The sequence below is a fragment of the Galleria mellonella genome, unplaced genomic scaffold (genome assembly GCF_026898425.1).
Source record: "Galleria mellonella isolate WM207_F2 unplaced genomic scaffold, CSIRO_AGI_GalMel_v1 utg352, whole genome shotgun sequence".
NCBI lineage: Eukaryota > Metazoa > Arthropoda > Insecta > Lepidoptera > Pyralidae > Galleria > Galleria mellonella.
Window position 1 is genome coordinate 110,798 of NW_026442084.1, and position 13,289 is coordinate 124,086.

A 13,289-nucleotide genomic window follows, 5' to 3' on the forward strand; every position below is an offset into this window, starting at 1 on the left:
CTCATTAAAAAATGTAATTTTATATCTTCTCTCTTTATCTATATCTTCGTGCTAGAGCGGTTAACACCCGCTTTATGTGTATTATAATAGGATTTATTTTAAATAATCAATCGAGTATATTAAGTTTTCTCAAACATGCTTGGAAATGTGAGCATTATTTTGACAATCTTTTTCGAGATAAATCACAATTGCCGTACTGGCCAGATACATGCAGATACATTTTCGTCATTGAACTTAAAAAGTAAAATTGTGTTTTTAATTTCCGCGCATTGTTTGAGAAAAGTACTATACAAGCCTTGGCCACAACTAGGCAATGATGGACTCACGTATGTGTGCCTCGGCTTCACCTCGGCCCATTTGCACGTTCGTCCATCAATGGCTCAGTTGCTGGCCGCTGCAGTAATGTACTATTCTCGCGTTAAGGGCGTAATAATAATAGAGTAGTATAGTTTCATAAAATTGTATTGTATTTTTTTTACTTAGAACTGAACTAGCTTTTGTTCGCTGCTTCGTACGCGTACATTTCCAAAGTAGGAATGTACCATTGAAATATATTACCGAAATATACCACTCCTAGATGGCGTTACAAGATAAAACATATACCTACCATATTTTAAGATAGATCTGGAATGCGTTACGCCAGAACAAACATACATATAGACGAGAATTCTAAAAAATATTGCTTTGACTTTTATTGTTCATAATCACGCATCACACATTAATTTTTCTTTAACATCTCTTATGTAAATATATCATTTTATCATTTTAAAAAGATGGCAACACTAGTTGACGGTCCACTTGATGGGATCTGATAGCTGTCCTCCCTGGATATGAACAGCAGTATGGAAATTACTGAATATATTATAATTCTCATTGTTCTTTTTTTTATTCAACTTAGAATGGCAAACAAGCTGACCTGATGGAAAGTGGTAACAGTCGCCTACAGACATGAACAGTACTATGGACATAACAGAGTATACTGTTTCGCCCATGATATCCCCCATGCGTTGCCATTCCTGAGTACTCAGGTGTTATTCCTCTGTACCCAGTAAATTCACGCCATATCCCACCTTTCGAACCAAAACACAGCCATGCAAACACAACTGCTTCACGGTAGAAACACGAATGGGACAGAGGTGCCCAAGCAAACGACTTTTGTACAAAGTTCCCTTCGAGGTCTTCTTGAAAGTAATAGTGGTTAATTCTTATCGAATTCGTCGTATTGGTAACTGATTTGTTTGGGGGGAAAGGGATTGTTAGTAATGGAGACTGAGAATCCCATTGCTAGCAATATACCCAACCAGGTCGACCTCCTCGCGGTTCCCCCTGGAAAGCATCATGGTTAATTCCAAATGAATTCATCATGATGGGCTAACTGGCCTGTTTTCATTCTCATCTATCACCTTTCACTGGTGCTCCGCCAGCGTATCCCGTTAGCGCACGCGAAGTTACCATACCATTTATACCCATTAAAAAAAAACTGATTTGTTTTCATTTTCACCTATCACATTGTCTCGCTAGCATATACTAATAACAAAGGTTAAGTTATAATTCTATTTTTAACCAATAAAAAATCTACGTAGTCATTCTGTTCATGCCCATACACAAATCTGAAAGGGCAAAGACCCTGTCACCCTGACGGATCATGTGATTCACAACAGTAAAAATAATAAAATCAGACATTTATTTTAAACAAAGGCGCCATAATTCCTTGGCGTTAAGAACTCACCCAAAATATACTTACGAATCAAATAATTAGGGCAAAGATCCAAGTGTTTGCAATTTGATTGTTAAATTATTGTTCAGTTATTGGCGGTTCATATAATGTATGTCATATATATGTCGTCACTATGCCACCTCGTTACACGACTCAAACCATTTCCATGGTTTTATTGTTAAAAGTTTTATAACACATTATATTTTAATGTAAAACTACCGGTTTAACTTATGTGTAGATCGAGAATCAACGAGCCGAGGCGCGTAGTCAAGTTCTCGCTCGCGTGACAGCCGCTCACGATTAAGGGTCCAGAATGGTCCCGAAACTAGTCGAGCTTTCTCGACCTAATTACACATAGGTTTTTTTATGGATTATAATGTAATGGTAACCCCGCCCACGCTAACGGAATACAATGAATTTACTGGGTACAGAGGAATAACACCTGAGTCCTCAGGAATGGCAACGCATGGGGAGTATCATGGGCGAAATGGTATACTCTGTTATTTCTATGGTACTGCTTATGTCTATAGGCGACGGTTACTACTCGTACTTGCCAACAGATGGACCGTCAGTTTGTTTGTCATTCTAAGTTACATAAAAAAAATACTTGAATTACGCATTCTAAGTTTAATTTATTTTAAATCTAATGTGCCTACAAAATATCTCTATTTTTTATTCTTTATTGTACACAAAATATTATGTTAACCACAATTCATTTGAAACATAATATGCAAAGGCGAGCTTTTCTCTAAATAAGAGATTTCTTCCAGCAAAACCTTTTCATGTAAATTGTATGGTATTTTAAAAATAAAAACTTGTCGTTCGACGGTGCATTTTATTAATTTTCATATAACAATGGTAAGATTTCTGGTGAATTTTGTGACGATGGAAGACGCTTTTTTTTGCGTAGCCAAATCTTATTGGCACAGACAGGACATACGTATTTATATACGTAGGTATAATTTGGTTATAATTATGTATAATTATATATAAAATATGTATAATTTAATAGGGTTGTTAATTTCCATTACTAACAATCCCTTTCCTCCTGCTCGAACTAGTTCTTTTTTAATGGGTGATAATGGTATGGTAACCCCGTCTGCGCTATCGGTATATAATGGTGGGGCACCAGTAATAGATGACTGATGAGGATGAAAGCAGGTCAGTTAGTCCATCCTGACGAATGCAACTAGAATTAGCCACGATGGTTTCCAGGGGGAGCCACGTGGAGGTCGACCTGACAGGGTATATTGCTAGTAATGGGGCTTTTTGACTCCATTACTAACAATCCCTTTCTCCCCTACTCGAATTAGTTAGTAAACCATCCACGTGACTGTACTTTTTTTGATGGGTGAAAATAGTATGGTAACCCCGCCTGCGCTAACGGGATACGCTGGCGGAGCACCAGTGAAGGGTGATAGATGAGAATGAAAACAGGCCAGTTAGTCCATCATGATGAATTCGTCAGGAATTAACCATGATAGTTTCTAGGGAGAACCGCGAGGAGGTCGACCTGGTTGGGTATATTGCTAGCAATGGGATTCTCAGTCTCCATTACTAACAATCCCTTTCCCCCCTAACACGTGACTGTATTGTCAGTATGCAAGTTTGAGATTTTTTTGTATATGTACACACTGTTCCTCGGAGGGGGAAGAGATTGTTAGTAATGGGGAGTGTGCTGTTCTCCTCGTATGGTAGGTAGGTGTAGGAAATAATAAACAATAATATGTCACAATGCGACTCACACGACCACCCGCCCGGACGTCACCCAGAGGAGTGGCAGGAGCGGGGGGACTTGCAGTCTCAACTTTAATGAGTACATCACATCTCTCCCTTTTCAAAATATTTTAAAATTAATAATAGAATATGAATATTTTTACTCTAGGAAACTTAATTATTATTTTTTAAGCATTTTTGAATAGTCATTTTTTTTATAAATCTACCGCCCATTCGGAATGCAATTTCAGCTAAGAAGAACGGGCAAGAAACTTAGCTGTTGCTTTTTTCAAACAAAGTTGAGTTTACAACAAAATGTGAAGGATACAATTACTCACAAATTTCATATAGATACAACTACAACAATATAGTTTTACATTACAGTCATAGGTAACTAAAATAATATCATGATATTACCATATATATTATGTTACAAAATATAACTTAGGCAACTAAATATAATAAGACTGGTTTGTATAAAAATAACTATATGACTATTTCCTCTCGAAGTCCATCGAGATCTTTCTTTTCATCATCCTTATAATTTCTTACTGATCTTTCATCTTCTTAAGTATATTATTGTGTATATTTCATCTTAATTCTTGTCCCATAATTTCTTCTAGATATAGCGCCAATAAGTATATGTATACAGGGATTGAAGTATCGCATATATATTTTCTTTAATTATATTCCGAATACACTTTCTCCTATTTTCAATATCTATGTCACTATATCTTTCCCTTCCAATTTTAAAATGTTCTTTTATTGATTTGTCTCTGCCATTCTAAATAAATCTCATTATTCTTAGCATGTACAATAGAAGAGATTTTATCTCTAATGACAAATCAATAATGTGGCATGATATTGTAACTTATGAGGTATAGCAGGAGTTTATCCCTCCAGTCAGATTTTGGGTTTTAATTTATTTGTACACGTATTATAATGTCACATTTTTGTATTCTACTTGCTTCGTTCTACTGCGGTCGATATGGTGTCGAATAGTATAGTTTAATACCAAATTCTAAGCAGTTATCCAATGTTGTGCTGAATAAAGTGTCAAGTCTTGTAAAATTTCTTTTATTTATGTACTTTTAAGAAGATTTATGGTCTTATACTAAGTATATCAGAATTCCAATTAATAATTCCTACAATACATACACTGACAATATTAGAGACGTTACTATTTATAATCTCAATATTTACATAAGTACGTCACATTTATTATAGTTTAGACATCGATTAATTTTAGGAATGTTACATAATATATTGTTTTAGATCAGATGTAATGTAGACAAAATTTTATTTCTTCATGAACATTGATTACAACATCTATTATATGTACCGAGACTGGTATCAATCCTTTGTACCTTGATACATAATCTACTGTTTATGGCAACAGTGCCGGGGTGCCAGAATAATTATCATGAGTCGTAGCGAATGCTCGTCTACGCTATCTCAAATGAAATAAAAATAGAAAACCATTAATAAAGGACTCAGAATTCGTATTTAAAGAGTTTGTAATGATTGACTTTAAGGTTCAGTTTTCCTGGGAGCATCTAACTACTAATTGCATGGCTTATAAAACTTAAGTGTCCACAATTTACTAACTCTTTTTGCTTTGAAATTACGAATTACTGTAAATGTTTGCTTTTCTTTCCAGAACTCTGAATACAGTATATTTAGCGAGCTTACGCCTTAACATTTTACGTATTTGTTCAGTCATTGTAGCCAAATTTTGAGTCCATTTTCTTTTATTGTGTACCAATAAACTGATAAAGATAGATAAGTGTGACTGTGTACAACTTGTAATTTAAGATATTGATAATATACAGTTATATACATATATCTAAAATATTTACGCATAAAATCTAAATATTATTATAACACATTATCATATTTATTTCTCAAAATAGGTTACTAGTTTTATAACTTTAAAATTTTCCAAAAAATTGGTTTTCTAAGTGATTCTATAGTCTTTAGGGACTTACAAGTAATACTTTCTGAGATTAGCTCATGCCCTAAAAATTCTACTTACGATTGATTAAACATGAACATAAATCCTTTATTAATACATTATTTGTAACCTACGTGTACAGATATGTAGGTATATTATTTTGCCTTACAAAGTTAAAATACGTTGAACACATTTTTAAACTTTCGCGTTGTGAATCGCGAATTTAAATAGATGTAGGACATGTTTTAGCCTTACATCATTTGTTCGAAATTAAAATATTAACAAACAAACAGTTAATCTTGTGTAAGATATTTAATACATGTTTAGGTGTCTTATTCATTTCCTTTATTTGGGATTATTTCCAATTATTACATTTAAAACATTCATGTGTATATTATAATATACCTATTAGTTGGTGGTTTACATGTCTTGCTACAAAACCGTGACCAATATTTGTTTATATTTAAACTAAGGTAAGTCTCTGTTATTAAAAATAAAGATACTTAAAGTAATAAATTATATTTATATAATTTATAGATTTTGACACGTTAAATTACAAGTATCATTGTTACACAGACTAAATAATATAATATTTAGTCACTGTAAACAGAGATTTGGTAAATACTGTTTAAATAAACAGAGTTTTAATTATTTATTGTAGTAGGATCGTAATCGAAACGAAATAACCACTTGCTTGTTATAAAAACTTAAGTACATTCTAATCTCAATTTGATAAAAAGCATCTTTTAAGCCAGGTTTAGATAAAGATAAATTTATTTGCATAAACAAATCACGTTGTGTGTGTGCAGTAAATACATATTAGGTATTTTAATTATGTAGTAATTGTAACATGTTTTTTACCAAGATTAGCATGCACATTTTTTGTTTAGGACTTTTCCCTTGACAGACAGATTCATATTCCTTTTTTCTATTCTTTAAAATAACTATGACTAGAGAAACTCAATTCGCAGCTTTGTCTACAAGTTCGATTATATTTTCTGTTTATTTGAGCTATACTATTTTATTTTACTAAACACTTGATTTTATGATCAATATCTAACTGATGTTCATTTAGATATTGAATTTGAATTTTGGATTTTTTTTTGTTTGTTTTGTGTTTAGTAAATTAATATGCAACTTAATTGTAATATATAATGAATCATAGCAGTCTCTTAGGTACACAATAAGCTGCGAGTACAATTTTTCTCTACTTCTTCCAGATCCAACCAAGACTGACATTTTAAATGGGCCCAGTACATCAACGAGTCTTTAGGACTCGATATGTCCTAGAATTTTGTCAGATTTTTCTTGGTTAGTTTTTTTTTTTTTTAAGTAGTTTTAAGTAGTCCTAGGTTTTGTCGACTATTATTATTATTGTTACTTTTGTACCCGAATTGATGGGTATATAATATTATGTCAATTATTATGTTAGTTTTGTACCCGAATTAATGGGTATGTTAGTTTTGTACCCGAATTGATGGGTATGTTACTTTTGTACCCGAATTGATGGGTATGTTAGTTTTGTACCCGAATTGATGGGTATGTTAGTTTTGTACCCGAATTGATGGGTATGTTAGTTTTGTACCCGAATTGATGGGTATGTTACTTTTGTACCCGAATTGATGGGTATGTTAGTTTTGTACCCGAATTTATGGGTATGTTAGTTTTGTACCCGAATTGATGGGTATGTTAGTTTTGTACCCGAATTGATGGGTATGTTAGTTTTGTACCCGAATTTATGGGTATACTAGTTTTGTACCCAAATCAATGGGTATGTTTAATGTAACTCCATCACTTTGGCAAGATATATATTTTATAGTGGAATAGAGGATGGTTAACATTTAGTTCCACCATTTTGACAAGATATTTTATAATAGAATAGAGTTACACTTAGTTCCACAATTTTGGCAAGATATTTTATAATGGAATAGAGTATGGTTAACATTTAGTTCCACTATTTTGGCAAGATATTTTATAGTGGAATAGAGTATGTTCAACATTCAGTATGAATGTAGTTATAGGAGAGTTGAATGATTGTTTGGTAACTTTATTTATTTTTTACTTGATGGATTATTTGGTTTATACTATTTATTTCGCCATATAACTATCGCTTGCACATTCATGCACTTATTTCGATTAGTGCGATATTGCTTTTGACCTAAATGGCTTATAAATCCACACTTTTAGCAAAAGTTATTTCTTGCAACACATTGTGCATCATAACTATTTTGATATGTACTCTCACATTTCATACACCGTATATTCTTTACCGAAATCTCTTTACAATATTTGGTTTCTTTAGTGTCCTTTTACTGATCTTTCATCAGTCTCTATTGAATTGCTTCCACAATATTTATTTCTATTTAAGTAGAATTATCTTTTAACTTAAGTTCTGAGGAACTGCATTTTTCTACGATTTGACAATTGAGATGTTATAATAAGACAATTTGCAAAACGGGAATTTTATGGTGGTATATTATTTATACGTATTTATATAAATACTGTTAACTAATGATAATCGACAAATAACCAATTATGTTACTATTATTAACAAATATATTAACCGTATATCGTAGTCGACAAATGCGTCTGACTACCCCGTCAAGGATTGAATCTAAATAAAATATTATAAGTTGTTATTATTATATTTTTTTTCAGAATTTTGTGTTTGTAAATGAATATACTAAAATGATTGTTCTAAAACAACCTGAAAAATAAGATGTTGCTGATGTCAACATTAATTATTTATACATATTTACAATTTAAAAAAGAATCTGTAATTCAGGAATAAAGGCTATTTTTATTTTATTTTTTATTAAATGATTATACCTACCTACCGTAATAATGTATGCTATTATAATTGTAGGCAACAATATTGTAAATGCGAATACTTGTACTTGTTGTACAGGTGGATAAATGGATTATTCTCAGTTACAAACACAGCCTTTTGAACTTATAAACCAACATAAATACGTAGGTAAATTTATGTGCCCCAACGGCGAAAGGGTAACCAACTCAGAATTAAGCAGAGAACTACCGGCAATGCTAATATTCTGCTGGTTCCTTGTAAGAAAAATAAAATCGTAACCTCAACTCTTACCAAATATCTGTTAAATAATGAAATTAATGTGAAGTGTTTGAATATATCATAATTATCTTATGATAATTACATTTGTATTAGGTTTATACCTACATACAAATCTATTTATTATGGAAGCAACCTCTATAATCGGAACCACCAATTGCATAAACTTGTATCTAAATAGATTACAGTTTATGTGGAATTATGTATTTAATGGGCTTTGCTCATTCGGATTGTACGGTGTATTTTATTTGTCAAAATAATTACTCCGACTCGGCTAATACATGCAGGCACATTTTGTTGTATGTATAGTCAGTATTCGCTGGTATCCCCGAACTACTTATCTTAAGAATTCAACTGTTATACTTATACTGTGATGTAAATATAAACAGAAAGTATGCGGTACGGTATACCTAGACATCAACAAACGCCGACCATTTGTTTAGGCATGTATAGCAAGTTATTGTACGACTATGATGCGCAAACGCGTTAAAATCAGTCACAGTGTGTCGCTAAATTACAAAACGTACTATGCACCGTAATATGTATTATCAATATTTTGCTCTCTCTATACAATTTATAGAATCAAATCTTTATTTCTTTTTGAAATTGCTTTTAGTCTTTTCTATATTTAATAAATTAATTGAGAATTAATAAATTATCTTCTCTCTTCCTTGTGAATTTAGAAATTTAACAGTTTAATGTTATTCGTGTCAAGTTACATTAAAATAACAACGCAATAGTTACACTCTTTGGACTGATTAGAACAAGTAATTTTGTAGTCGTATGACATATATATATATATTTTTTACTTACAAATTTTCACCTCGTCGCCAATTTTGTGCTGTTCTCCTCGTATGGTAGGTAGGTGTAGGAAATAATAAACAATAATATGTCACAATGCGACTCACACGACCACCCGCCCGGACGTCACCCAGAGGAGTGGCAGGAGCGGGGGGACTTGCAGTCTCAACTTTAATGAGTACATCACAGGGAGGTTAGTCCCTATTGCTATCAATATATCCTATCAGGTCGACCTCCACGCGGTTTCCCCTGGAAACTATTGTGACTAATTTATCGTTAAATTTGTCACGACGAGCTAACTGACCTGCCTCTTCATCTTCACCAATCATTCCTCACTGGTGCCCTGCCAGTGTATACCGATAGCGCAGGCGGGGTTACCATGCTATTTTCACCCATTAAAAAAGCACTGTTCCTCTGGGGAGGCTGGACAGTTTCTAGTCCTGTTTAACATGCTACTATTCTCTCAGGCGACGTGCTGAAAAAGGGCCAAATTAAAAGTACCCGTAACCGGCGAGCGTGTATGAAAATATTGATGAATGTGGAAGAAGCGAAAGAGGTTTGTTTGAATCGAAGCATTTGGCGTTCCATTGTTTCTGCCTACCCTAATGGGAGACAGGCGTGACGGATATGTATGTATGTATGTATGTATTCTCTCATTATTTATAACTATTATAAATAATGCTCACAATTTCAACAAACCATACCAAGTAACAGCTGCAAAAACAACAACACACACACAAGCCGGGATATTTTTACTTGGTAGGTAGATGTGGCAACGAATTTGTTTGATAAATTCGTATGTAAACATTAATAGGCTATTAACACGTTCCTGGAATATGTATCAAAGTTATATAACAATAAGTTCCACTTTTGTTTGGCGATCTCGAATAGTAATGCGCAGAAACTTGATACGTCGATGTCCTGTCCAAATTTTTTTTGCGTTCATATGTATATTTTAAGTTTTTTTTTCCATTTTTTTTTAATGGGTGATAATGGAATGGTAGCCCCGCTTACGCTATCGGTATACCCTGGGCACCAGTGAGGGATGATAGGTGACAATGAAAGCAGGTTAGTTAGCCCATCATGACGAATTTCACTAGAATTAATTACGATAGTTTCTAGCGCGCGTTTCTAGCATCGTGGGGGGAAGAAGATTATTAGTAATGCGGTTTAAAGGCCCTTTTTTATACCACTGAGGCCCACTTGATGGTAAGTGATTACCGTAGCCTATGAACACCTGCAATACCAGAGGTATTACACATGCGTTGCCGACCCTGAAGAAATCTCTTTAGCCCCCTTTTGAAGAACCCCATGCTGTAGGCACTTGGGAAAACCTCGGCAGGGAGCTCATCCCATAATCTGAGTGTTCGTGGGAGGAAACATCTTTGAAAGCGCGCTGTACGCGACCATTGAGGCTGTAGGATATAAGGATGAACTCCCTGTCGATGGCGAGCCGTACGATGGTAGAAAGTGGCCGTGGGCACCGTATTGAACAATTCCCTATTGCTAGCAACATACCCATATAACAACTATCATTTCGATCTCCACGCGATTCCTTTTGGACACCATCGTGGTTAATTCTTGTGGAAGGGGGAATAGGGATTTTTAGTAATGGGGATTAGCAACCCTATTATTAGCAATATACCCTACCAGGTCGACCTCCTCGCGGTTCCCCTTGGAAACCATCGTGATTGATTCATTAGTGAGTTTGTCATGATGATCTAACTGACCTGCTTTATCATCATCTATCATCCCTCACAGGTGCTTCGCCAGTGTATACCGATAGCGCATCGGTACCTGTAGCCATTCCAATATCATTAATTAAACAAAAAATTCTTGTGGATTTCGTCATTGTGGGCTAATTGATCTGTTTTCACTTAATGATATCTCACTGGTGCCATGGCTAGCATGGCATGGTATACCGATAGTGCAGGCGCGGTTACAATTCTATTTTCATGCATTAAAAAAACCGCTTTCACGTTTACGTCGGTATCAAAAAGTGAACAGCGCCTCTGGCAGATAGTTTCGGAAACTAAAAATTCCATACAAATTTTTTGAGGTAAACAAATGCGTTAACATAAATCTTTATATAACTCACTCTAGCCACTTAAATTGTGAAAAATCTAGTTTTGTTTTTGAAAAAGAATTATTCCTTAATCAATGAAAGTGGAATGCCAGAAAATACCAGACAATTAATTGAGAAAAGTAAAGTAATGTTTCCTTGGAAGTATTTGACAGTTTATGGTTGCTTTATTTTATACTGTCCTTATGTAGCTAATCAATCTCGGATGAAGTACCTATAAAGTATTTAGAATGTGTGCCACTGTAGATGATTTAACACTTTTACATGCATAGGTAGATAGACGTTTAGAACAGTTGTATAAACATGTAGTTTTACATATAATAATAGCCCAGTAATTTATCCCGTTGTGTAACTAAAAGATAACATAATTAAATTACGTTCCACAAAAAAAATTTGATTACCTACAAGAAAATTGTGGCAAAATCTATTATTTTCATTTAAAAACTAAACTACTTTACCGGTTTTGATAAAATTTCTGTAGAACCAATTCGTAAGGACATTTTTTTTAAATATTGTTAAATCAGTTTACAACTGACGGAGTTATGAGGTAATAAACATAAAAAAATATAACCTCTTTCTTTTGAAGTCAATTGAGAAGATATGGATTTTTGGCGGGATTTAATACTTCACGTTAACTAGTTCTTAACATTATCTACGTTTAGCTAACAAAGTTTATGGTAACGCCATCTACATTATCTTTTCGTAAAAGCTTTAGACATCTGGTGGCGAATAAAAAGACTAAAACAGAAAATCGATGATTCTTGCCGTACGCCATCTGTACGACATAATATACATTTATAAAAGCTTCATAGCACCATGCTGAAAAACGACTCTGAAAACTGAAAGCTTTATTCTATAGCTATACTCTAGCGGAGTTCGCGAACACATTAACACTACTTCAAATATATATATATATATGTTGTTAACGTCGAACCAACGTGAACTTGGGTGTACGAAAATAGTTTAGTTTGACATATGTACGAGGGAAACATGTAGTTTTTATTTTGAATATCGTTGGCGAATTTAGTTTCATGTATAGATTTAACCAGACGTTGTAGATGGTTTACAAAATGGATTCAGGGTAATTATTTGTGTCGGTTTTCGCTTGCACGTTTGCTACATTTCGTTCTCTCAGAAGCATTCTTTTGCGAATGTTTTGATTTGTCATAACCTCTCCTTTGTGGTTTTTTAGATATTTTCATAATTTTATGAGTATTTTGAACAGATTAGATGTCATCATTCGAGTGAATGATCGTGATATTTACAATGTCTTTCAAAGAATGCTACAGTAATAGTGTTTTTATGATTTTCTAAATACATGACTTTTGTAATCAGTACTGTCTTGTCGTTATCAATCACTACCTTCCGCCCACTTATATTTCAATTCCTACTAATATGATAAATGTAAAAGTCTGTAAAAACATTCGGATGTTTAGATGTTTGGATATTTGTTACTCAATCACGCCCAAATGGATAAATCGATTTGAATAAAAATCGATAGATAGACAATTCGAATTTTGGATTAACACATATGGCATGAGGAGATATTTTGATACTGATTTATCTGACTTTACCCGCATGAAACGTTAGAATAAAAATGTATGCTAATCCTCATTTATATAAATGTAAGTTTGTTTGCTTTCTCTTGGCGCCTTAAGGATTGGTTGAGCAATGATTACGGAATTTTGTATATACGTAGTATATGGGATGGAGTGGTACTAGTTTTTATCGTAATAAATCAATATATCGTAGTCACGTGGATGAAGTCGCGTATAAAAACTAGTATCTAATAATCAAAATAGTATTATTGTTCTTGTTTATTTAGAGTAATTGCAAATAAATATGAGAACATAGATACGATTTCGAAAAGACGAAGTTGCGGGAAACAACTAGTATTATATATATAATATTTTTAGAAGAATGTAGGAAATAT

At 33.5% G+C, this 13,289-nt stretch overlaps 1 protein-coding gene across 4 annotated transcripts in view; it reads left to right on the plus strand.

Annotated features, from left to right (window-relative positions):
* Positions 1–13,289, plus strand: part of LOC113513463 (filamin-A) — a 104,286-nt gene that overhangs the window by 27,273 nt on the left and 63,724 nt on the right. For 2 of the 4 annotated variants that reach the window (XM_052896969.1, XM_052896970.1), the window contains exon 1: positions 12,292–12,437. The exons of the other annotated variants lie outside the window; for them this stretch is intronic. In XM_052896969.1, the coding sequence (XP_052752929.1) occupies positions 12,415–12,437 (23 nt within the window). In that variant the 5' untranslated portion in view covers positions 12,292–12,414. Of the gene's footprint in view, positions 1–12,291; positions 12,438–13,289 lie in introns of those variants that run through there. 4 annotated transcript variants of the gene reach the window in all.